This window comes from Oncorhynchus gorbuscha, linkage group LG13 (assembly GCF_021184085.1).
Source record: "Oncorhynchus gorbuscha isolate QuinsamMale2020 ecotype Even-year linkage group LG13, OgorEven_v1.0, whole genome shotgun sequence".
NCBI classification, from domain to species: Eukaryota; Metazoa; Chordata; class Actinopteri; order Salmoniformes; family Salmonidae; genus Oncorhynchus; species Oncorhynchus gorbuscha.
This window is the reverse complement of record NC_060185.1, coordinates 25,197,184-25,224,896: the sequence shown is the minus strand read 5'-3', so window position 1 is coordinate 25,224,896 and position 27,713 is coordinate 25,197,184. Positions and strand designations below refer to the sequence as shown.

Here is a 27,713-nt window from a genome sequence, read left to right as displayed (position 1 = left end):
CAGCGTTGGACAGACCTCAGCATGGGAGCCTCTTGTTTAAGTTTCTGTATGTAGGCAGGGATCAACAAAATGGAGTCGTGGTCACCTTTTCCAGTAGCGAGACTATAACAGTAGTGAGGCTATATACAGTAGCGAGGCTATATTCAGTAGCGAGGCTATAACTGTAGCGAGGCTATATACAGTAGCGAGGCTATATACAGTAGCGAGGCTATATACAGTAGCGAGGCTATAACTGTATTGAGGCTATATACAGAAGCGAGGCTATATACAGTAGCGAGGCTATATACAGTAGCGAGGCTATATACAGTAGCGAGGCTATATACAGTAGCGAAGCTATAAAAGAAGCGAGGCTATAAAAGTAGCGAGGTTACATAGAGACACCGGTTAGTCAGGCTGATTGAGGTAGTATGGACATGTAGATATGGTTAAAGTGACTATGCATATATGATGAACAGAGAGTAGCAGTAGCATAAAGAGGGGTTGGCGGGTGATGGGTGGCGGGAGACAATGCAGATAGCGAGACTTTTTTTTTTCCTACTGTGTTATTGACTTGTTAACTGTTTACTCCATGTGTAACTCTGTGTTGTCTGTTCATACTGATATGAGAACTTGTTCTCAACTAGCCTACCTGGTTAAATAAAGGTGAAATAAAAAAAATGTAAAAAAATAAAGATAGCCCGGTTAGCCAATGTGCGAGGGCACTGGTTGGTCGGGCCAATTGAGTTAGTATGTACATATGTACAGTTAAAGTGACTATGCATATATGATGAACAGAGAGTAGCAGTAGCATAAAGAGGGGTTGGCGGGTGATGGGTGGCGGGAGACAATGCAGATAGCGAGACTTTTTTTTTTCCTACTGTGTTATTGACTTGTTAACTGTTTACTCCATGTGTAACTCTGTGTTGTCTGTTCATACTGATATGAGAACTTGTTCTCAACTAGCCTACCTGGTTAAATAAAGGTGAAATAAAAAAAATGTAAAAAAATAAAGATAGCCCGGTTAGCCAATGTGCGAGGGCACTGGTTGGTCGGGCCAATTGAGTTAGTATGTACATATGTACAGTTAAATTGACTATGCATATATGATAAACAGAGAGTAGCAGCAGCGTAAAAGAGAGGGGGGCGCACAATTGGGGGTAAAAACTGTTGAGAAGCCTTTTTGTTCTAGAATTGGCACTCCGGAACCGCTTACCATGTGGTAGTAGAGAGAACAGTCTATGACTGGGGTGGCTGGGGTCTTTGACAATTTGTGAAGCCTTCCTCTGACACTGCCTGGTGTAGAGGTCCTGGATGGCAGGCAGCTTAGCCCCAGTGATGTGATGGGCCGTACGCACTACCCTCTGTAGTGCCTTGCGGTCGGAGGCTGAGCAATTGCCGTACCAGGCAGTGATGCAACCAGTCATGCTCTCGATGTTGCAGCTGTAGACACATGCCAAATCTTTTTCGTTTCCTGAGGGGGAATAGGCTTTGTCATGCCCTCTTCTCTACTGTCTTGGTGTGTTTGGACCATTCTAGTTTGTTGGTGGTGTGGACACCAAGGAACTTGAAGCTCTCAACCTGCTCCACTACAGCCCCGTCGATGAGAATGGGGGAGTGCTCGGACCTCAATTTCCTGTAGTCCACAATCATCTCCTTAAGTCTTGGTTACATTGAGGGATAGGTCGTTATTCTGGCACCACCTGGCCAGGTCTCTGACCTCCTCCCTATAGGCTGTCTTGTCGTTGTTTGGTGTTGTGTCATCTGCAAACATATTGATGGTGTTGGAGTTGTGCCTGGCCATGCAGTCATGGGTGAACAGGGAGTACAGGAGGGGACTGAGCATGCATCCCTGGGGGCTCCAGTGTTGAGGATAAGCGTGGCAGATGTGTTGCTACCTACCCTCACCACCTGGGGGCAGCCCATCAGGAAGTCCAGGATCCAGTTGCAGAGGGAGGTGTTTAGTCCCAGGGTCCTTAGCTTAGTGATGAGCTTTGAGGGTACTATGGTGTTGAATGATGAGCTGTAGTCAATGAATAGCATTCTCACATAAGTGTTCCTTTTGTCCAGGTGGGAAAGGGCAGTGTGGAGTGTAATAGAGATTGCATCATCTGTGGATCTGTTTGGGCGGTATGCAAATTGGAGTGGGTCTAGGGGTTCTGGGATAATGGTGTTGATGTGAGCCATTACCAGCCTTTCAAAGCACTTCATGGCTATGGATGTGAGTGCTACAGGTCTGTAGTCATTTAGTCAGGTTGCCTCTGTGTTCTTGGGCACAGGGACTATGGTGGTCTGCTTGAAACATGTTGGTATTACAGACTCAATCAGGGACATGTTGAAAATGTCAGTGAAGACACCTGCCAGTTGGTCAGCACATGCCCGGAGCACACATCCTGGTAATCTGTCTGGCCCCGCAGCCTTGTGTATGTAGACCTGTTTAAAGGTCTTACTCACGTCGGCTATGAAGAGCGTGATCACACAGTCGTCCAGAACAGCTGATGCTCTCATGCATGCTTCAGTGTTGCTTGCCTCGAAGCAGGCATAGAAGTGATTTAGTTCGTCTGGTAGGCGCGTGTCACTGGGCAGCTTGCGGCTGTTCTTCCCTTTGTAGTCTGTAATGGTTTGCAAGCCCTGCCACATAAGATGAGCGTCAGAGCCGGTGTAGTATGATTCAATCTTAGGACTGTATTGACGCTTTGCCTGTTTGATGGTTCGTCGCAGGGCATAGCAGGATTTCTTGTAAGCTTACGGGTTAGTGTCCCGCATCTTGAAAGCGGCAGCTCTACCCTATAGCTCAGTGCAAATGTTGCCTGTAATCCATGGCTTCTGTTTGGGGTATGTATGTACAGTCACTGTGGCGACGACGTTCTCGATGCACTTATTGATAAAGCCAGTGGCTGATGTGGTGTACTCCTCAATGTCATTCGAAGAATCCCGGAACATGTTCCAGTCCGTGATAGCAAAACAGTCCTACAGATTAGCATCTGCTTCATCTGACCACTTTTTTATAGACCGAGTCACTGGTGCTTCTTGCTTTAATTTTTGCTTGTAAGCAGGAATCAGGAGGATAGAGTTGTGGTCGGATTTACCAAATGGAGGGCGAGGGAGAGCTTTGTACGTGTGGAGTACAGGCGATCTAGAATTTTATGCCCTCTGGTTGCACATTTAACATGTTGATAGAAATTTGGTAGAACTGATTTGAGTTTCCCTGCATTAAAGTCTCCAGCCACTAGGAGAGCCGCCTCTGGGTGAGTGGTTTCCTGTTTGCTTATTTCCTTATACAGCTGACTGAGTGCGGTCTTAGTGCCAGCATCTGTCTTTTATGTGACTTTTTTTCAAATCCTTATTAGAGTCGCATCATGCAGCCCTGGAATGTATAAAAAAAAGTTTGTATCACAAGTAAAGTTGCATAAATAACTCCATTTGAAGCATATAGGAGGACCTGTGTCTTTATTAACCGCGCTAAATGACTTAAATGTAATGTAATGTTCAATTGTAATCTTCATACCATTAAATAATGCCACAGGATTCTAAGCAAATCTTTTCTGCTAAATTAATTAGTGTATCCCACAGCCATATGGCATAGCCAGATCATGGCCTAACATAATGTCAGAGTATGCTATTCTGTTCTTCTGAAATAGACTACATTTTCATCATATCATGTTTCTTCAGACCTGTCGAAAATAATGGATTTATTGTGATGGTGTAGGCTATATTAAAATGATTTGTTAGACTTTTTAAAATGTAGATGTTCCAAAGGTCTGCATCAGTGGCTTGTGTGGAAGCCAGAAGATGTTAATGTGTTTATGTTAATTAACGGTCAATTACAATGAGACCGGCAGTTATTTGCTTGATAATCACCGGCTGACAAAATGTAACCAACGCCACAGCCCCACATTTAACTTTCTTCTAAGATACAAATATTTGTTTCTGTCTCAACATGCAATTTGGGTTGCAAAACATTGCATGAAATGTGCTTTACAAACAATGTATATAATTATTAGTATTATTATTAAAATAAAAGGGAACATCAGGTCTGACCTAGCCCTGCCGAGGGAGGCCTTACACCAGGGCCAACTGGTACGAGCTGCCTGCCTGCCTGCTTGCCTGCCTGCCTGCCTCTACCACCCCCACCCTCCAACATCGTCCATCTCTCTCCACCCTCATCCCCCCGCCCAGAGTAAGACAAACAAGCTGTACATCACTCTGCCAGACCATAACAAAGCCTTCTGAGGACACAGCCTCAGCGCCAGGTACAACAGGGCACTGTGAAAGGAAGAGTTGCAACTGGGGGATTTAAGGTGGTGTGGACAAGTATATGTGTTTACTCATGCAAAACTTCTACTAATGCTAACTGGTGAAGGATGAGCCAATAAACATGCAGGTAATTACTAGAACAAACTAGCAGAGACGAGAGTTCCAACACAACCAGCGTGTCAACGCCAGACTGTTCTGTACAAAGATGTGGAGGAAGGGGAAGACAGGTTCATTTGGATTTTGTGTGTGTGTGTGTGTGTTCGTACGCACGTACACTGAGGCTAAGTGATGTGTGCTCCAGCAGCATAGTGAAGCGTGCGAGTAGCAGCCTCTGGTAACTAGTCTACCCAGACAGACAGCTCAGGTGACAACAGATTGGTAGTGAGGCTTCCTGTTTCAGCAGAAAAGGCTGCACTTATCTTCGCCATGGTTCGAAGGTAGAGCAAAGTGGTTGAGGTGTGCGTGAGTGTGTGTTTGTGTGTGCGTGAGAGAGAGAGAGTGAAAGATAGGGAGTGATGCATACACAGAGTGTGTGCGTGCCTGTGGAGAGAGGGGGTGCTTAGCAGCTTTCAAGCCCTTCTCTGATTTCTAAACTCATTTGGCTTGGGGTATTGACCTGCCAAAGCCTCCAGAGCAGGGTAGGTGGGGGCTAGTTTCCTAACGCTGGCTACAGTAGAGACCAATGGCTTTCATTTCACTGGCCATCCTCACATAGATTTATTTAGAAAGCACAGAGAGAATCAGAAACCTGATGTGTTCTATTTCCCCTCAAAACATCATTACAGTAGTGAGAAGGAGAGGAGAGGAAGCTACATTAGACTAGTGACAAGGGGGGAGAGGAAGCTACATTAGAGTAGTGTGAAGGAGAGGAGAGGAAGCTCCATTCAAATAGTGACAAGGAGAGGAGAGGAAGCTGCATTAATGTAGTGAGAAGGAGAGGAGAGGAAGCTCCATTAGAGTAGTAAGAAGGAGAGGAGAGGAAGCTACATTAGAGTAGTAAGAAGGAGAGGAGAGGAAGCTCCATTAATGTAGTGAGAAGGAGAGGAGAGGAAGCTCCATTAGAGTAGTAAGAAGGAGAGGAGAGGAAGCTACATTAGAGTAGTGAGAAGGAGAGGAGAGGAAGCTACATTACAGTAGTGACAAGGAGAGGAGAGGAAGCTCCATTAATGTAGTGACAAGGAGAGGAGAGGAAGCTCCATTAATGTAGTGACAAGGAGAGGAGAGGAAGCTCCATTAGAGTAGTAAGAAGGAGAGGAGAGGAAGCTCCATTAGAGTAGTAAGAAGGAGAGGAAGCTCCATTAGAGTAGTAAGAAGGAGAGGAGAGGAAGCTACATTAGAGTAGTGAGAAGGAGAGGAGAGGAAGCTACATTACAGTAGTGAGAAGGAGAGGAGAGGAAGCTACATTACAGTAGTGAGAAGGAGAGGAGAGGAAGCTACATTACAGTAGTGAGAAGGAGAGGAGAGGAAGCTACATTACAGTAGTGAGAAGGAGAGGAGAGGAAGCTACATTAGAGTAGTGAGAAGGAGAGGAAGCTACATTACAGTAGTGACAAGGAGAGGAAGCTACATTAGAGTAGTGAGAAGGAGAGGAAGCTACATTACAGTAATGAGAAGGAGAGGAAGCTACATTACAGTAGTGAGAAGGAGAGGAGAGGAAGCTACATTAGAGTAGTGAGAAGGAGAGGAGAGGAAGCTACATTACAGTAGTGACAAAAAGAGGAGAGGAAGCTACATTAGAGTAGTGAGAAGGAGAGGAGAGGAAGCTACATTAGGGTAATGACAAGGAGAGGAGAGGAAGCTACATTAGAGTAGTGAGAAGGAGAGGAAGCTACATTACAGTAGTGACAAGGAGAGGAAGCTACATTAGAGTAGTGAGAAGGAGAGGAGAGGAAGCTACATTAGGGTAATGACAAGGAGAGGAGAGGAAGCTACATTACAGTAGTGACAAAAAGAGGAGAGGAAGCTACATTAGAGTAGTGAGAAGGAGAGGAAGCTACATTAGAATAGTGAGAAGGAGAGGAAGCTACATTAGAATAGTGAGAAGGAGAGGAAGCTACATTAGAGTAGTGAGAAGGAGAGGAGAGGAAGCTACATTAGAGTAGTAAGAAGGAGAGGAGAGGAAGCTACATTAGAGTAGTAAGAAGGAGAGGAGAGGAAGCTCCATTAATGTAGTGAGAAGGAGAGGAGAGGAAGCTCCATTAGAGTAGTAAGAAGGAGAGGAGAGGAAGCTACATTAGAGTAGTGAGAAGGAGAGGAGAGGAAGCTACATTACAGTAGTGACAAGGAGAGGAGAGGAAGCTCCATTAATGTAGTGACAAGGAGAGGAGAGGAAGCTCCATTAATGTAGTGAGAAGGAGAGGAGAGGAAGCTCCATTAGAGTAGTAAGAAGGAGAGGAGAGGAAGCTCCATTAGAGTAGTAAGAAGGAGAGGAAGCTCCATTAGAGTAGTAAGAAGGAGAGGAGAGGAAGCTACATTAGAGTAGTGAGAAGGAGAGGAGAGGAAGCTACATTACAGTAGTGAGAAGGAGAGGCGAGGAAGCTACATTACAGTAGTGAGAAGGAGAGGAGAGGAAGCTACATTACAGTAGTGAGAAGGAGAGGAGAGGAAGCTACATTACTGTAGTGACAAAAATAGGAGAGGAAGCTACATTAGAGTAGTGAGAAGGAGAGGAGAGGAAGATACATTAGGGTAATGACAAGGAGAGGAAGCTACATTACAGTAGTGACAAAAAGAGGAGAGGAAGCTACATTAGAGTAGTGAGAAGGAGAGGAAGCTACATTAGAATAGTGAGAAGGAGAGGAAGCTACATTAGAATAGTGAGAAGGAGAGGAAGCTACATTAGAGTAGTGAGAAGGAGAGGAGAGGAAGCTACATTACAGTAGTGACAAAAAGAGGAGAGGAAGCTCCATTAGAGTAGTGACAAGGAGAGGAAGCTACATTACAGTAGTGAGAAGGAGAGGAGAGGAAGCTACATTACAGTAGTGAGAAGGAGAGGAAGCTACATTATAGTAGTGAGAAGGAGAGGAGAGGAAGCTCCATTAGAGTAGTGTCACAGAGAGGAAGCTACATTAGAGTAGTGAGAAGGAGAGGAAGCTACATTAGAGTAGTGAGAAGGAGAGGAGGCTCCATTAGAGTAGTGAGAAGGAGAGGAAGCTACATTAGAGTAGTGAGAAGGAGAGGAAGCTACATTAGAGTAGTGAGAAGGAGAGGAGGCTCCATTGGAGTAGTGAGAAGGAGAGGAGAGAGCAACATTAGGTTAGTGTAGGTTAGGTTTTTATTGTCCCGTACCCCTTCAAAAATTCAACCTCCAATCTCTAGCCCCAGGGTCAGCCAACTCTCAAATGTTGTTTTAGCCATCATTGTAAGCCTGCCACACACACACTATACAATATATTTATTAAACATAAGAATGACTGTTTTAGTTACAAACCGGCTCGTGGGAAATAACAAAGAGCTCTTATAGGACCAGGCCAGAAATAATAATATAATAATAATCAATCATTTTGCTTTTTATTTAACCACCTTACATTTAAAACCTTATTTGTTCAACGAAATAGTGAATAACTAATGAGAAGGGTGTGCTTGAAAGGATGCACATAACTCTGCAATGTTGGGTTGTATTAGAGAGAGTCTCAGTCTTAAATAATTTTCCACACATAGTCTGTGCCTGTGTAAGATGAATAGCCACCCTGCCGGTAGAGGACCAGCACGGTTGGAGGGGTTGGGGGGTGTCAGATGAACAACCACCCTGCAGGTAGAGGACCAGCACTGTTGGAGGGGTTGGGGGGTGTAAGATGAATAGCCACCCTGCCGGTAGAGGACCAGCACGGTTGGAGGGGTTGGGGGGTGTCAGATGAACAACCACCCTGCAGGTAGAGGACCAGCATTGTTGGAGGGGTTGGGGGTGTAAGATGAACAGTCACCCTGCAGGTAGAGGACCAGCACGGTTGGTGGGTGTAAGATGAACAGTCACCCTGCAGGTAGAGGACCAGCACGGTTGGTGGGTGTAAGATGAACAGCCACCCTGCTGGTAGAGGACCAGCACGGTTGGTGGGGTTGGGGGTGTAAGATGAACAACCACCCTGCAGGTAGAGGACCAGCATTGTTGGAGTGGTTGGGGGTGTAAGATGAACAGCCACCCTGCAGGTAGAGGACCAGCATTGTTGGAGGGGTTGGGGGTTGGCAGGGGGACCAGCACTGTTGGAGGGGTTGGGGGTGTCAGATGAATAACCACCCTGCAGGTAGAGGACCCATTGTTGGAGGTAGAGGACCAGCCACCCTGCAGGTAGAGGACCAGCACGGTTGGTGGGGTTGGGGGATGTAAGATGAACAGCCACCCTGCAGGGGGTTAGAGGGGGTGTAACATGAACAGCCACCCTGCTAGTAGAGGACCAGCACGGTTGGTGGGGTTGGGGGTGTAACATGAACAGCCACCCTGCTAGTAGAGGACCAGCACGGTTGGAGGGGTTGGGGGTGTAAGATGAACAACCACCCTGCAGGTAGAGGACCAGCACGGTTGGTGGGGTTGTGGGTGTAAGATGAACAGCCACCCTGCAGGTAGAGGACCAGCACGGTTGGTGGGGTTGTGGGTGTAAGATGAACAGCCACCCTGCAGGTAGAGGACCGGCACGGTTGGTGGGGTTGGGGGGTGTAAGATGAATAACCACCCTGCAGGTAGAGGACTAGCATTGTTGGAGTGGTTGGGGTGTAAGATGAACAACCACCCTGCAGGTAGAGGACCAGCACTGTTGGAGGGGTTGGGGGGTGTAAGATGAATAACCACCCTGCAGGTAGAGGACCAGCATTGTTGGAGTGGTTGGGGGTGTAAGATGAACAACCACCCTGCATGTAGAGGACCAGCACGGTTGGAGGGGAGAGGAGTGTAAGATGAACAGCCATAGACACAGTGGCATGTCTTTAGTAATGATTGAAAAAATTAAGTGGCCTAGAAAGCTGCCCTGGGGTATTCCTGATTCTACCTGGATTGTGTTGGAGAGGCTTTCAATAAAGAACACTCTCTGTGTGTTGTTCGACAGGTTAGACTTTATCCACAATATAGCAGGGGGTGTAAAGCCATAACACATATGTTTTTCTAGCAGAAGACTATGATTGATAATATCAAAAGCCGCACGGAAGTCTAACAAAACAGCCCCTACAATCTTTTTTATTATCAATTTCTGTCAGCCAATCAGTCATTTGTGTAAGTGCTGTGCTTGTTGAATGTCCTTCCCTATAAGCGTGCTGGAAGTCTGTTATTAATTTGTTTACTGTAAAATAGCATTGAGTCTGGTCAAACAATACATTTTTCCCAAAAGTTTACTAAGGATTGGTAACAGGCCAATTGGTCGGCTATTTGAGCCAGTAAAGGGGGCTTTACTATTCTTAGGTCGCAGAATTACATTTGCTTTCTTCCAGGCCTGAGGGCACACACTTTCTAGCAGGCTTAAATGTAAAATATGGCAAATATGAGTGCCAATATTGTGTGCTATTATCCTCAGTAATTTTCTATCCAAGTTGTCATACCCCGGTGGCTTGTCATTGCTGATAGGCAACAATCATTATTCACCTATTCCACACTCAATTTACAGAATTCAAAATTACAATAATTCTCTTTCATAATTTGGTCAGATTTACTGGATATACAAGTGGGAGGCAGGTAGCCTACTGGTTAGAGCATTGGACTAGTAACTGACGAAAGGTTGCAAGATCGAGTCCCTGAGGTAAAAATCTGTAGTTCTGCCTCTGAACAAGGTAGTTAACCCACTGTTCCTAGGCCGTCATTGAAAATAATGTTCAATGTTTGTTCAATGTTTGTTCTTAACTTTTTCGGGCTAGGGGGCAGTATTCGGAAGTTTGGATGAATGAGGTGCCCAAAGTAAACTGCCTGTTACTCAGGCCCAGAAGCTAGGATATGCATATAATTGGTAGTATTGGATGGAAAACACTAAAGTTTCCAAAACTGTTAAAATAACGTCTGTGAGTATAACAGAAGTTATATGGCTGGCGTAAACCCGAGAACAATCCATCCAGAAAACAAAAATTCAGCTCACCCTTGATTACTATGGCTTTCAATGCAAATATAATAGGAAGACCTCCCAGATTGCAGTTCCTAGGGCTTCCACTAGATGACAGTCTTTAGAAAGAGTTTCGGGCTTGTTTTTTGAAAAATGAGCTAGAATTTGTGGTTTTAGTAAGTGGCTCCCATTTTGGCTGTAGTGTTTGTTGCGCGTTCTGGTGAGGTCGCATACTTCGTTATTTATCTCCGGTAATGGTCTCCGGTATTCTCCGTCTTAAATTTGATTGTTTATTTACATATTAGGGTACCTGAGGATTGATTAGGAACGTTGTATGATATGTTTGTTAGAAGTTTATTGGTAACTTATGGGATTCATTTGTATGCATTTTGAACAAGGGAAACTGGTGGATTACTGAGTTTAGCGCGCCAATGAAACATACTTTTTTGGGATATAAAGAAGGACTTTATCGAACAAAAGGACCATTTGTTATGTAGCTGGGACCCTTGTGATTGCAACCAAATTAAGATATTCAAAGGTAAGTGATTTATTTTATCGCTATTTCTGACTTTCGTGATGCCTCTGCTTGGTTGGAAAATGTATGTAATGCTTTTGTGTGCGGGGCGCTGTCCTCAGATAATCGCATGGTGTGCTTTCGCCGTAAAGCGTTTTTGAAAAAATTATAAGAAGAAATAAAAAATACTTGGATGTGTAGTGTCAGCGTGTGCTGCTGACATGCCTAGGTTTTCTAATCTTGCCAATGAAATGTAGCTGGCAAAATCAGTCGATTTTGTGATGAAAAGATTAACCACAAATGTATATTTCCTACTACTGCATTTCTGCGAGTGTCATACATTTTTTCAGACCACCATCAAGCCCCCCTGCCTCCCCCTTCACCCCCACGATGTGTCCTGGGACTGCACCGGTGGCAGGAAGTAGGATCCCTTCTGGCTTAATATGGCTCAAAAGTGAATGAAACAAACAACATCAACAACACTAAGACACCATCTTGCTGTCCAAGAGGACCACTCATCACTGATGTGTCTGACTCCTGTAACCATGTGTGGAAACAAATATGTCACAGATACATATTCCCATCCAGCCATGATTACCGAAAATATATTTGATTCATAGGACTTATGAAAACCTAGCTCAGGAGACAAATGTTCTGTCCTGCACCAGAGAACACACACTGCTCATCCATGTCCCTACCTGTTTGTGTGGACCTCTGAGGATGTGGGCCCTGGCCCCCTCACACGCTGTCCTCATGGCCTCCAGAGAGGGAGTGCCCAGCAGGTCTGTGATCAGATCCAGCTACAACACAGAACACACACAGAAGAACATCATGCAGCATATGTTACTGTGCTTGACACACGCATGCACGAACAAACACACAAACCCATACATACTCACACACACACACGCTATGGCACATATGCAGTAAAGGCGAGGGAGTTGAGAGAGGCAGGCCATGTTAAGGACTCCAGGGAGCTATACTGTGTATTGACTTATTGCTTCGGGATGCAATTTTTCAGTCCATTGTAAACTTACAGTGTCTGCGAACAAGTCAATTTAGACATGAGCTATTTGTGTCAATATCAGAAGTGAAAGGGAGTAGTGTGTACTGAGACATAAGACTGCTTTCCTCCCCATCTAACTCAACATGTCATCTCTGAAAGGGAGGTAAAGGAGGCAGGACCAGAGCCCAAGGTTTGGAGAGACATGGGCATTAAGGGGTCAAGGAAGCTCTGTCCTGTTTTCAAATACAGATTTTATCTCTGAAAGCTCAAACCAAGCTGAAATAACACACCTCAGTGAAGTCTACTGACTAACAAACACAACCAAGATTAGCCAATAACTTTTTTTCTTATAAAGTAAGCAAGGAAATGCTCTACACTGAATATTAGATCAGCAAGTATCCCATGTCAGATCAACATGTCCCCAGTGTTTACAGTATTGGTTACCTGCTGGATGGGACTTTGTGCCTGGAACAGGATGCGTCGGCCCAGTAGCTCGGCAAAGATGCATCCTACAGACCAGATGTCGATGGCGTTGGAGTAATGGTGGCTGCCCATGAGGATTTCTGGCGCGCGGTAATACTGTGTCACCACCTCCTGAGTCATGTGACGAGACTCGTCCAGCTCCTCCAACCGCGCCAGCCCAAAGTCACAGATCTGAAAAGGTATGAAGGCAGAGAACATGTTCACATTAATACATCCATCAATACCAATACACAAATAGACTAGTCCTCCCAACCCAACCTAACCCAAGGTTTAGATGCATGCAGCTTCTTACAAGATACACCATTTATTATTTGGTAGCTTACTGTGACTGGCCAGTGTCAATTGTTAAATAACTGAATAAGAACATTGTCTGATTCGTCTAAAGACACAAAACAATGGAATATTTGGATCGTTCATAAACGGACTAACGAGCTGCTCCGAAATTCTTTGTTGACTCATATCTCACTTCTCCCAAGCTCTTCAAGGGATGAGCCGTTACAGTGCCTTGCCAAAGTATTCATCCCCCTTGGTGATTTTCCTATTTTGTTGCATTACAACCTGTAATTTCAATGTATTTTTATTTAGATTTCATGTAATGGACATACACAAAATAGTCCAAATCGGTGAAGTGAAATTTAAAAAATGACTTGTTTCAGAAAATTATATATTAAAAAATAAACTGAAAAGTGGTGCGTGCATATGTATTCACCCCCTCTGCTATGAAGCCCATAAAAAAAGATCTGTTGCAACCAATTACCTTCAGAAGTCACATAAATTATTTTTAAAAAGTACACCTGTGTGCAATCTAAGAGTCACATGATCTGTCACATGATCTCAGTATATATACACCTGTTCTGAAAGGCCCCAGAGTCTGCAACACCACTAAGCAAGGGGCACCACCAAGCAAGCAGCACCATGAACACCAAAGAGCTCCCCAAACAGGTCAGGAACAAAGTTGTACAGATCAGGGTTGGGTTGTAAAAATATATCAGAAACTTTGAACATCCCACGGAGCACAATTAAATCCATTATTAAAACAATTAAAGAATATGGCACAACAACAAACCTGCCAAGAGAGGGCTGCCCACCAAAACTCAAGGACCAGGTGAGGAGGGCATTAATCAGAGAGGCAACAAAGAGACCAAAGATAACCCTGAAGGAGCTGCAAAGCTCCACAGCGGGGACTGGAGTACCTGTCCATAGGACCACTTTTAGCTGTACACTCCACAGAGCTGGGCTTTACGGAAGAGTGGCCTGAATACAAATTTAAAAAACATGTTTGGTGTTCGCCAAAAGGCATGTGGGAGATTCCAGAAACATATGGATAAAAGGGTTCTCTGGTCAGATAAGAATAAAATTGAGATTTTTGACCATCAAGGAAAACGCTATGTCTGGCGCAAAACCAACACCACTCATCACCCCGAGAACACCATCCCCACAGTGAAGCATGGTAGCGGCAGCAGCAGCATCATGCTGTGGGGATGTTTTTCATCAGCAGGGACTGGGAAACCTGTAGGAATTGAAGGAATGATGGATGGCGCTAAATACAGGGAAATTCTTGGGGGAAACCTATTTCATTCTTCCAGAGATTTGAGACTGGGAAGAAGGTTCACCTTCCAGCAGGACAATGACCCTAAGCATACTGCTAAAGCAACACTTGAGTGGTTTAAGGGGAAACATTTAAATGTCTTGGAATGGCCTAGTCAAAGCCCAGATCTCAATCCAAATGAGAATCTGTGGAATGACTTAAAGATTGCTGTACACCAGCGGAACCTATCCAAATTGAAGGAGCTGGAGCAGTTTGGCCTTGAAGTTTGGCCTTCAAAAATCTCAGTGGTTAGATGTGCCAAGCTTATAGAGACATACCCCAAGAGACTTGCAGCTGTAATTGCTGCAAAATGTGTCTCTACAAAGTATTGACTTTGGGGAGGGGGGAATAGTTATGCACACTCAAGTTTTCTGTTTTTTTTGTCTTATTTCTTGTTTGTTTCAAATTAAAAAATATTTTGCATCTTCAAAGTCATAGGCATGTTGCATAAATCAAATGATACAAACCCCACAAAAATCTATTTTAATTCCAGGTAGTAAGGCAACAAAATAGGAAAAATGTCAAGGGGGGTGAATACTTTCACAAGCCACTGTATATCAGAAAAGCGTCACTAATTACATTTCCAATGAAAACACTCAATGAAGTTAATCATCAACCTCTTCTACGATGTCAATACAGGGACACACTTCCAGCTCGGTCTCTTATGACAGCTACGTGCTAAATAACAGCTGTTTTTTCCCATTTCTTGTTTTTGCCATGTTAACTATATATAAATTCTGGACAGAATGACAGGAAGTGAAAGATTGGGGGAGCCACATTAGTGTTGCACCACTACGGGCCTTGTCACGTTACTGCTTGTACACAACTGAATCAAACTGCTTGAGTAGCTGATGCTGCTGAGGGAGGAGATTTTTGGAAGGGGATGTTCATCATCATCATTATGTTCATCATCAGAAATGAAATGAGGAGTGCCTCGCTCTAAAATAATGGCATACACATTGATATCATGGGCAGATAGCACACAATCACAGGCAGGCAGGGAGCATCACAGAGGCAGATAGGGATGGGCTCCACTGAAAATAGCACAGAATTTGTGGAGAGGGTTTCCCGTTTAGGAAATGAGAATTAGGAGCTAAATGAGTAAATGTCTGCTAAAGACAATCTGTTCTCCAGAGTCAGCCAGAGAACACACTGAATCACTCTGTTCTCTCCCCTCTCCCTCCTTCCTTTCTCTCTCTCTTCCCTCTCCCCCACCCGTGGACTAGCACCGCTCCAGTGTCTGTGGGGGGAGGAGGTGGAGCTAGGGGTAGCATAAACCAAGGCCGGGCCTCCATTACCAAGCCCCAGGATGAAGATTTATGTCAGGAGCCCAGCATCATGTACTGTAGAAATCCCACTGGGGCATCAGACCCCCGGTAACACAGGCTACAGAGACTCACCACGCCAGACTGCTACTGAGGGCAGGAGTCAGGAGTGTGAGTGTGTATTTCAGATACTGTACTTCCACAGAGCAGAATCCAACCCCAACTTGACCTCATAAATATAACACTGTACATCTCAGTTGACTAATACATGTCATCATCACATGAGGATGGAAATGTTAGATAGTAGAGGACAGTAGATCAACCTTAAGCACACAATTGCTGTTGACCAGGAGGTTGCCAGGTTTGATGTCTCGATGTAGGATGCCAGCTGAGTGCAGGTACTTCAGTCCTGCAACAAAAAAAACACATGCCAGGAAAGATTCAGTTGAACGGTTTTCAAACAGTTTCTCATGCCAAGGTTGCACCCCATTTTATATCAATGACGATTAAAACTGATATGTGAGAAAATCCTGTTTTAATGTTTGTAATGTGATCTGGGAGTGTCAGAGCGTGTTGGAGAGGTCTTACCTCGGAGGATCTGATAGAGAAACACTTTGACGTGGTCTGAGCTGAGGGGCTGAGGTGACACGATGATCTTATGGAGGTCACTCTGCATCAGTTCTGTCACCACATAGCTGGACAAGGAGTGGTCAAGGAAAACAACACCACAAAGACTACACAAATATTCTGCAGAGAAGAGCTAGTTAGTGGAGAGAGGAGGGGAGGGAGGGGTAAATGGAAATAAGTGGGAATGGGCAGAGGAAAGACTAATCTACAGTGTCTGTTCTGTTACATTCTAACCTAAAAAAAATGCTGCCACCTTAAATGGATGTTACTGACAGAGGTTCTTCCAATTCCTCTGCAAGGAGCAGCAGTACGGACTCGATCCGTTGTCACAAAGAGCTCCTGCTGTGAGTTTTAATAGACCTCCACGGTACCTCTATTTATTTCCTTCTTCCTTTCTTGCTCACTTTCTGCCTCTCTCACACTCTCCTGGGGAAGACACTCCGGCAGACCCGTTTTGCTCTCCCTCCTCCGTCATCCAGGCAGTGCAGATACATAATACATGTGGCACACCTGAACCACTGTACATAGAAACGCCTCTCTGATAGAAATAACCTAATCCTGCCATCTAGCACTGTCAGCAGGCAGGCCAACTCCCAGTGCCAACAGGCATCCCAGCCCAGCCCACTTGTGTGTGTGTGAGAGAGCGAGAGATAGAGTGACAGAGAGAGAGATTTCTGCTAAAATATCCTCAATATACAACGTAAAACACCAAATAATGCATGCAGAGCAGAATTAGGCCGATACCCACTAATGATCAAATCCAGAAAAGAGCCGTTAAATTCTACAACCACCTAAAAGGAAGCGATTCCCAAACCTTCCATAACAAAGCCATCACCTACAGAGAGATGAACCTGGAGAAGACTCCCCTAAGCAAGCTGTTCCTGGGGCTCTTTTCACAAACACAGACCCCACAGAGCCCCAGGACAACATCACAATTAGACCCAACCAAATCATGAAAAAAACAAAAAGATAATTACTTGACACATTGGAAAGAATTAACAAAAAAACAGAGAAAACTAGAATGCTATTTGGCTCTAAACAGAGTACACAGCGGCAGAATACCTGACCACTGTGACTGACCCAAACTTAAGGAAAGCTTTGACTATGTACAGACTCAGTGAGCATAGCCTTGCTATTGAGAAAGGCTACCGTAGGCAGACCTGGCTCTCAAGAGAAGACAGGCTGTGTGCATACTGCCCACAAAATGAGTTGGAAACTGAGCTGCACTTCCAAACCTCCTGACAAATGTATGACCATATTAAAGACACATATTTCCCTCATATTACATAGAACAACAAAGAATTTGAAAACAAACCCGATTTTGATAAACTCCCATATCTACTGGGTGAAATACCACAGTGTGCCATCACAGCATCAAGATGTGTGACCTGTTGCCACAAGAAAAGGACAACCAGTACCAACCACTACTGTATACACAACCCATATTCATGTTTGTTTATTTTTCCCTTTTGTATTTTAACCAGAGAGAGACAGAGAGAGAGAGACAGAGACAGAGACAGAGAGAGAGACAGAGCGATAGGGAGAGAGAGGGAGCAAGACAGAGAGAGAGAGACAGAGACAGAGAAATAGAGATAGAGAAAGAGAGCTAGACAGAGAGAGACAGATACAGAGAGAGACAGAGAGAAAGAGAGACAGAGAGACCGACAGAGAGAAACCGACAAGGAGACCGACAGAGAGAGAAACCGACAGAGAGACCGAAAGAGAGAGCTAGACAGAGAGAGCGAGACAGAGAGAGCGAGACAGAGAGAGAGAGACAGAGAGAGACAGAGAAAGACAGAGCGATAGAGATAGAGAGAGCGAGACAGAGAGAGAGAGACAGAGAGAGAGACAGAGAAAGACAGAGCGATAGAGATAGAGAGAGAGCGAGACAGAGAGAGAGAGCAAGACAGAGAGAGAGAGAGAGAGAGAGAGAGAGAGAGACAGACAGACAGACAGACAGACAGACAGACAGACAGACAGACAGACAGACAGACAGACAGACAGACAGACAGACAGACAGACAGAGAAAGACAGAGCGATAGAGATAGAGAGAGAGCGAGACAGAGAGAGAGGAGAGACAGACAGACAAAGAGAGACAGAGAGAGACAGAGAGAGACAGAGAGAAAGATAGAGCGATAGAGATAGAGAGAGAGGAGAGAGAGACAGAGACAGAGAGAAATAGAGAGCTAGACAGAAAGAGAGAGAGACAGAGAGAGAGAGGAAAATAGTTATTAGAGCTTAGCGTGCAGCATTGCCTCATCAACCCTCCACAGCTAAGCCAGCCACCTCTGACAAAAGCACACGCACACACACACGCACGCACGCACACACACACACACACACACACACACACACACACACACACACACACACACACACACACACACACACACACACACACACACACACACACACACACACACACGCACGCACACACGCACGCACGCACGCACGCACGCACGCACGCACGCACGCACGCACGCACGCACGCACGCACGCCCACACATACAAACAACACCATCAATAAAAATGGAATGTAGCTACTCGAGGCCTGAACCCAGAAAAGGAAAAGAAAAGGCAATGCACACCACACTAGTGGAGGATGGTTGAGACCACACCACACTAGTGGAGGATGGTTGAGACCACACCACACTAGTGGAGGAAGGTTGAGACCACACCACACTAGTGGAGGAAGGTTGAGACCACACCACACCAGTGGAGGATGGTTGAGACCACACCACACCAGTGGAGGATGGTTGAGACCACACCACACTAGTGGAGGAAGGTTGAGACCACACCACACTAGTGGAGGAAGGTTGAGACCACACCACACCAGTGGAGGATGGTTGAGACCACACCACACCAGTGGAGGATGGTTGAGACCACACCACACTAGTGGAGGAAGGTTGAGACCACACCACACCAGTGGAGGAAGGTTGAGACCACACCACACCAGTGGAGGATGGTTGAGACCACACCACACCGAGGCCACACCACACTAATGGAGGAAGGATACCGCCACAGCACACTAGTGGAGGAAGGCCACACCACACCACACCATACAAATAGAACAAAGTTTAGGTCACACAACACCAGTGGAAGAAGGTTGAGGCCATACCACACCAGTGGAAGAAGGTTGAGGCCATACCACACCAGTGGAGAAAGGTTGAGGCCACACACACTCACACACTGCCACAGCCAGCTGGAGGGGGCTGAGGACACTGGGTGCCTTGTGCTCCGTTGGGTCCTTGCCTCCCTGCAAATACCCCCCCCATGTCAGCTGCTCAACAACTCCCCCTCTTTAACAGCCCTTTTTTATTTTTTATTAACCAATGGCAAAAGCGACAGCGTGTCTTCCTGGGAACCGACATAATGAACAAGACATTACAGACAAAAATACTTCACAATTTACATACATTTAAAAACATTAACATAGACATTACAGATGTACACACACACACATTACTAGATATCCAGTTGAAATCGGTAGATTACATACACGTTGCCCAAATACATGTAAACTCAATTTCTGACATTTAATCCTCGTAAAAATTCCCTGTCTTTGGTCAGTTAGGATCACCACTTTATTTTAAGAATGTGAAATGTTGGAATAATAGTAGAAATAATTATTTCTTTCAGCTATTATTTATTTCTTCACATTCCCAATGGGTCAGAAGTTTACTTACACTCAATGACTATTTGGTAACATTGCCGTTAAATTGTTTAACTTGGGTCAAATGTTTTTGTAGCTTTCCACAAGATGCCCACAATAAGTTGGGTGAATTTTGGCCCATTCCTCCTGACAGAGCTGGTGTAACTGAGTCAGGTTTGTAGGCCTCCTTGCTCACACATGCTTTTTCAGTTCTGCCCACAGTTTTTCTATAGGCTTGAGGTCAGGGCTTTGTGATGGCCACTCCAATACATTGAATTTGTTGTCCTTAAGCCATTTTGCCAAAACTTTGAAAGTATGCTTGGGGTCATTGTCCATTTGGAAGACCCATTTGCGACCAAGCTTCAACTTCCTGACTGATGTCTTGAGATGTTGCCTCACTATATCCACATAATTGTCCTCCTCATGATGCAATCTATTTTGTGAAGTGCACCAGTCCCTCCTGCAGCAAAGCACCCCCACAACATGATGCTGCCACCCCCCGTGCTTCAAGGTTGAGATGGTGTTCTTCAGCTTGCAAGCCTCCCCCTGTCAGGTCCGCTGTCTTCAAACTCCCTGTCATAAATGAGCCAAGGCACAGCGTGCATGTAATTCCACATCTTAAATTAGATTTATTTCACCTTTAATTAACCAGGTAGGCAAGTTGAGAACAAGTTCTCATATCCATTTGCGACCTGGCCAAGATAAAGCAAAGCTGTTCGACACATACAACAACACAGAGTTACAAATGGAGTAAAACAAACATACAGTCAATAATACAGTAGAAAAATAAGTCTATATACAATGTGAGCAAATGAGGTGAGATAAGGGAGGTAAAGGCAAAAAAGGCCATGGTGGCGATGTAAATACAATATAGCAAGTAAAACACTGGAATGGTAGAAATAATGGGGTGCAAATTAGCTAAATAAATAAATAAATACAGTAGGGGGAGAGGTAGTTGTTTGGGCTAAATTATAGATGGGCTATGTACAGGTACAGTAATATGTGAACTGCTCTGACACCTGGTGCTTCAAGCTAGTGAGGGAGATAAGTGTTTCCAGTTTCAGAGATTTTTGTAGTTCGTTCCAGTCATTGGCAGCAGAGAACTGGAAGGAGAGGCGGCCAAAGGAAGAATTGGTTTTGGGGGTGACCAGAGAGATATACATACTGGAGCGTGTGCTACAGGTGGGTGCTAATATGGTGACCAGTGAGCTGAGATAAGGGGGGAATTTACCTAGCAGGGTCTTGTAGATGACCTGGAGCCAGTGAATTTGGCGACGAGTATGAAGCGAGGGCCAGCCAACGAGAGAGTACTGGACGCAGTGGGGGGTAGTATATGGGGCTTTGGTGACAAAACGGATGGCACTGTGATAGACTGCATCCAATTTATTGAGTAGGGTATTGGAGGCTATTTTGTAAATGACATCGCCAAAGTCGAGGATGTGAAGTGAAGGATGCTTTGTTGCGAAATAGGAGGCCAATTCTAGATTTAACTTTGGATTGGAGATGTTTGATGTGAGTCTGAAAGGAGAGTTTACAGTCTAACCAGACACCTAGGTATTTGTAGTTGTCCACATATTCAGATCCTTCCAGAGTAGTGATGCTGAACGGGCTGGCAGGTGCAGGCAGCGATCGGTTGAAGAGAATGCATTTAGTTTTACTTGTATTTAAGAGCAATTGGAGGCCACAGAAGGAAAGTTGTATTGCATTGAAGCTCGTCTGGAAGGTTGTTAACCCAGTGTCCAAAGAAGGGCCAGAAGTATACAGAATGTTGTTGTCTGCGTAGAGGTGGATCAGAGACTCACCAGCAGCAAGAGCGACATCATTGATGTATACAGAGAAGAGAGTCGGTCCAAGAATTGAACCCTGTGGCACCCCCATAGAGCCTGCCAGAGGCCCGGACAACAGGCCCTCCGATTTGACACACTGAACTCTGTCAGAGAAGTAGTTGGTGAACCAGGCGAGATAATCATTTGAGAAATCAAGGCTATCGAGTCTCCCGATGAGGATGTGGTGATTGACAGAGTCGAAAGCCTTGGCCAGGTCAATGAATAGGGCTGCACAGTATTGTTTCTTATTGATGGCGGTTAAGATATCGTTTAGGACCTTGAGCGTGGCTGAGGTGTACCCATGACCAGCTCTGAAACCAGATTGCATAGCGGAGAAGGTATGGTGAGATTCGAAATGGTTGGTAATCTGTGTGTCGACTTGGCTTTCAAAGACCTTAGAAAGGCAGGGTAGGATAGATATAGGTCTGTAGCAGTTTGGGTCAAGAGTGTCCCCCCCTTTGAAGAGGGGGATGACGGCAGCTGCTTTCCAATCTTTGGGAATCTCAGACGACACGAAAGAGAGGTTGAACAGGCTAGTAATAGGGGTTGCAACAATTTCGGCAGATAATTTTAGAAATAAAGTGTCCAGATTGTCTCGCCCGGCTGATTTGTAGGGTTCCAGATTTTGCAGCTCTTTCAGAACATCAGCTGACTGGATTTGGGAGAAGGAGAAATGGGGAAGGCTTGGGCGAGTTGCTGTGGGGTGTGCAGTGCTGTTGACCGGGGTAGGGGTCGCCAGGTGGAAAGCACGGCCAGCCGTAGAAAAATGCTTATTGAAATCCTCAATTGTAGTGGATTTATCAGGGGTGACAGTGGTTCCTATCCTCAGTGCAGTGGGCAGCTGGGAGGTGTTCTTATTCTCCATGGACTTTACATTGTCCCAGAACTTTTTTGAGTTTGTGTTGCAGGAAGGAAATTTCTGCTTGAAAAAGCTAGCCTTGGCTTTTCTAACTGCCTGTGTATATTGGTTTCTAGCTTCCTGAAAAGTTGCATATCACAGGGGCTCTTCGATGCTAATGAAGATCGCCATAGGATGTTTTTGTGTTGGTTATAATAAAGTGAAACACTCACAACAAAAAAAGGTAAACAGAATCCGAACGTGACGCCACTGAGGCGCACACAAACACTCGCAGAAAACAAATAATTACCCACAACATTAGGTGGGAAAAAGGCTGCCTAAGAATGATTTCCAATCAGAGACAACGATAGACAGCTGCCTCTGATTGGGAACCACACTCGGCCAAAAACAAAGAAATAGGCAAACTAGAATTCCCACCCAAATCACACTCTGACCTAACCAAATAGAGGAATAAAAAGGCTCTCTAAGGTCAAGGCGTGACACTCCCTTTTTCCTCCAAACATAACGATGGTCATTATGACCAAACAGTTCTATTTATGTTTCATCAGACCAGAGGACATTTCTCCAAAAAGTACAGTCTTTGTCACCATGTGCAGCTGCAAACCGTAGTCTTGCTTTTTATAAAGGCGGTTTGGAGCAGTAGCTTCATCCTTGCTGATATAGGACTTGTTTTACTGTGGATATAGATACTTTTGTACCTGTTTCCTCCAGCATCTTCACAAGGTCCTTTCCTGTTGTTCTGGGATAGATTTGCACTTTTCGCACCAAAGTACGTTCATCTCTAGGAGACTGAACGTGTCTCCTTCCTGAGCGGTATGACGGCTGTGTGGTCTTATGGTGTTTATACTTGTGTACTATTGTTGAGGCACTGAGTTTGAAGTTAGGCCTTGAAATACATCCACAGGTACACCTACAATTGACTCAAATTATGTCAATTAGCCACTGTCAACTTAGTATATGTAAACTTTGGACATACTGGAATTGTGATACAGTCAATTATACGTGAAATAATCTGTCTGCAAACAATTGTTGGAAAAATTACTTGTGTCATGCACAAAGTAGATGCCCTAACCAAAACTATAGTTTGTTAACAAGAAGTAGAAAAAGTGGTTGAAAAACTAGTTTTAATGACTCCAACATAAGTGTATGTAAACTTCTGACTTCAACTGTATGTGCCTTTACCCTTCACCCCTCGCTTCCTCTGTATTTTATCACTTGCCTCACACACTCCCTCCATCACAAGGCTCTCACTTAAACACTCCTTCCTTTAACAGTAACACCTCTTCCTAACACTCCCTCCCTCTCTCTATCATAAGGCCTCTCCCTTGCCTCACACACTCCCTCCATCACAAGGCTCTCACTTAAACACTCCTTCCTTTAACAGTAACACCTCTTCCTAACACTCCCTTCCTTTAACAGTAACACCTCTTCCTAACACTCCCTCCCTCTCTCTATCATAAGGCCTCTCCCTTGCCTCACACACTCCCTCTCTATCACAAGGCCTCTCCCTTGCCTCACACACTCCCTCTCTATCACAAGGCCTCTCCCTTGCCTCACACACTCCCTCTCTATCACAAGGCCTCTCCCTTGCCTCACACACTCCCTCTCTATCACAAGGCCTCTCCCTTGCCTCACACACTCCCTCTCTATCACAAGGCCTCTCCCTTGCAAACTTCTACCCTATCTCCTCTCTGCTAGCGTCTCTGACACATGGAGAAGAGAAGTGCCAACCTGCCACACCACATTGGAGAACATGAGGCCCAGGGGCCAAGGATCCATCTATCTGGCGTGGGCACGGCTCCAGATGCTTCCTTTCTGCTTGATAAAACTAAATGCTTAATTGCCACCCTGCGTCTCACCAACAGTATATACTCTCACTCTCCATTATAAATAGTGTATGGCTTCTCCAGCAAGAGACATGCAGGGTATAGCCTTAAACATTTATTAATCATTCATATTTTGTTAAAGTGGTCTAAATTTAGAGCCATGCCATGACACACCACGGGGGAAGGACACCCCATGTGGGAGCTAATTATATTTAGCTATGCATCCATGACATCTCAAAGTGACAATGGCTAATAATGACAACATATATTTTCAATAATAGTTTTTAAATACCACGCAAAAGGTAAAATAGTCTGACAATTCATGTATGAACCAACTCATCATTGCCAACAATGCACAGATGAAAAATTCCCTCAATTGTATCAGTGACAGGGCAGGGAACAGATGACTTTTGTCCTGTCTCTAATACTGTATAATTATCCTCATGCAAATCATCTGCATGCTTGATTGCTCCGCTGAAATGCAAACTACACTCTTTCCTCTGTGGCCCATGTTCGCTTGGTGATGGTTGACTCTCTCTCTGCTGTGCTGCTGTGGTGACAATAACAAGGCTCTCTCTCTTTCCGGGTACAAAGGCATGCCCTGATTGATAGTGAGAGAGAGAGACAGAACACCAGCCACTGGGGCTCTGGACACCTCTAGTCATTCAGAGGAGTGATGGGGATGGAGCAGAGTAACCTACAGTATGAGGAGAGGAATGGATGAGAAACTGGGGATCAGTTTCTGCTACTCCATTTTACAACAAGAATGGAGTGTCACGCCTGCTCCCGCTCTTCCTCCCCCTGGTGCTTGAGGGCGCCAGGATCCCCAGCACCCGAGATGAGCCTGGTGTAACCGAAGTGAAATGGCTAGCTAGTTAGCGCGCGTTAATAGCGTTTCAAACGTCACTCGCTCTGAGCCTTCTAGTAGTTGTTCCCCTTGCTCTAGATGGGTGACACTGCTTCGATGGTGGCTGTTGACGTTGTGTTGCTGGTTCGAGCCCAGGGAGGAGCGAGGAGAGGGACAGACGCTATACTGTTACACTGGCAATACTATACGTTTCCGGCGCCGACAGAGATGGCCGCCTCGCTTCGCGTTTCTAGGAAACTATGCAGTTTTTTGTTTTTTTTACGTGTTATTTCTTACATTAGTACCCCAGGTCATCTTAGGTTTCATTACATACAGTCGAGAAGAACTACTGAATATAAGATCAGCGTCAACTCCCCATCAGTACGACCAAGAATATGTTTTTCGCAACGCGGATCCTGTGTTCTGCCTTTCAAACAGGACAGCGGAATGGATCCCATGCAGCGACCCCAAAAAACGACTCCGAAAAAGAGGGAAACGAGGCGGTCTTCTGGTCAGACTCCGGAGACGGGCACACCGTGCACCACTCCCTAGCATTCTTCTTGCCAATGTCCAGGCTCTTGACAACAAGGTTGATAAAATCCGAGCAAGGGTAGCATTCCAGAGGGACATCAGAGACTGTAACGTTCTTTGCTTCACGGAAACATGGCTCACTGGAGAGACGCTATCCGAGGCGGTGAAGCCAACGGGTTTCTCCAAGCATCGCGCCGACAGAAACAGACATCTTTCTGGTAATAAGAGGGGCGGGGGCGTATGCCTTATGGCTAACGAGACATGGTGTGATGAAAGAAACATACAGGAACTCAAATCCTTATGTTCACCTGATTTAGAATTCCTCACAATCAAATGTAGACCGCATTATCTACCAAGAGAATTCTCTTCAATTATAATCACAGCCGTATATATCCCCCCCAAGCAGACACATCGATGGCTCTGAACGAACTTTATTTAACTCTTTGCAAACTGGAAACCATTTATCCGGAGGCTGCATTCATTGTAGCTGGGGATTTTAACAAGGCTAATCTGAAAACAAGACTCCCTAAATTTTATCAGCATATCGATTGCACAACCAGGGGTGGAAAAACCTTGGATCATTGTTACTCTAACTTCCGCGACGCATATAAGGCCCTGCCCCGCCCCCTTTCGGAAAAGCTGACCACGACTCCATTTTGTTGATACCTGCCTACAGACAGAAACTAAAACAAGAGGCTCCCACGCTGAGGTCTGTCCAACGCTGGTCCGACCAAGCTGACTCCACACTCCAAGACTGCTTCCATCACGTGGACTGGGATATGTTTCGTATTGCGTCAGATTACAATATTGACGAATACGCTGATTCGGTGTGCGAGTTCATTAGAATGTGCGTTGAAGATGTCATTCCCATAGCAACATGCCCTAACCAGAAACCGTGGATTGATGGCAGCATTCGCGTGAAACTGAAAGCGCGAACCACTGCTTTTAATCAGGGCAAGGTGTCTGGTAACATGACCGAATACAAACAGTGCAGCTATTCCCTCCGCAAGGCTATCAAACAAGCTAAGCGTCAGTACAGAGACAAAGTAGAATCTCAATTCAACGGCTCAGTCACAAGAGGCATGTTGCAGGGTCTACAGTCATTCACAGACTACAAGAAGAAATCCAGCCCAGTCACGGACCAGGATGTCTTGCTCCCAGGCAGACTAAATAACTTTTTTGCCCGCTTCGAAGACAATACAGTGCCACTGACACGGCCTGCAACGAAAACATGCGGTCTCTCCTTCACTGCAGCCGAGGTGAGTAAGACATTTAAACGTGTTAACCCTCGCAAGGCTGCAGGCCCAGACGGCATCCCCAGCCGCACCCTCAGAGCATGCGCAGACCAGCTGGCCGGTGTGTTTACAGACATATTCAATCAATCCCTATACCAGTCTGCTGTTCCCACATGCTTCAAGAGGGCCACCATTGTTCCTGTTCCCAAGAAAGCTAAGGTAACTGAGCTAAACGACTACCGCCCCGTAGCACTCACTTCCGTCATCATGAAGTGCTTTGAGAGACTAGTCAAGGACCATATCACCTCCACCCTACCTGACACCCTAGACCCACTCCAATTTGCTTACCGCCCAAATAGGTCCACAGACGATGCAATCTCAACCACACTGCACACTGCCCTAACCCATCTGGACAAGAGGAATACCTATGTGAGAATGCTGTTCATCGACTACAGCTCGGCATTCAACACCATAGTACCCTCCAAGCTCGTCATCAAGTTCGAGACCCTGGGTCTCGACCCCGCCCTGTGCAACCGGGTACTGGACTTCCTGACGGGCCGCCCCCAGGTGGTGATGGTAGGCAACAACATCTCCTCCCCGCTGATCCTCAACACTGGGGCCCCACAAGGGTGCGTTCTGAGCCCTCTCCTGTACTCCCTGTTCACCCACGACTGCGTGGCCACGCACGCCTCCAACTCAATCATCAAGTTTGCGGACGACACAACAGTGGTAGGCTTGATTACCAACAACGACGAGACGGCCTACAGGGAGGAGGTGAGGGCCCTCGGAGTGTGGTGTCAGGAAAATAACCTCACACTCAACATCAACAAAACTAAGGAGATGATTGTGGACTTCAGGAAACAGCAGAGGGAACACCCCCCTATCCACATCGATGGAACAGTAGTGGAGAGGGTAGCAAGTTTTAAGTTCCTCAGCATACACATCACAGACAAACTGAATTGGTCCACTCACACAGACAGCATCGTGAAGAAGGCGCAGCAGCGCCTCTTCAACCTCAGGAGGCTGAAGAAATTTGGCTTGTCACCAAAAGCACTCACAAACTTCTACAGATGCACAATCCAGAGCATCCTGGCGGGCTGTATCACCGCCTGGTATGGCAACTGCTCCGCCCTCAACCGTAAGCCTCTCCAGAGGGTAGTGAGGTCTGCACAACGCATCACCGGGGGCAAACTACCTGCCCTCCAGG

The 27,713-nt window shown here is 45.6% G+C and overlaps 1 protein-coding gene across 1 annotated transcript in view; it reads right to left on the bottom strand.

Annotated features, from left to right (window-relative positions):
* Positions 1–27,713, bottom strand: part of LOC123992617 (serine/threonine-protein kinase NLK-like) — a 100,335-nt gene that overhangs the window by 26,790 nt on the left and 45,832 nt on the right. The window contains exons 4-7 of the mRNA XM_046293904.1: positions 15,692–15,798; positions 15,427–15,512; positions 12,212–12,421; positions 11,460–11,561 (exon numbers count right to left, since the gene is read on the bottom strand). Of these exons, the coding sequence (XP_046149860.1) occupies positions 11,460–11,561; positions 12,212–12,421; positions 15,427–15,512; positions 15,692–15,798 (505 nt within the window). The remainder of the gene's footprint in view (positions 1–11,459; positions 11,562–12,211; positions 12,422–15,426; positions 15,513–15,691; positions 15,799–27,713) is intronic.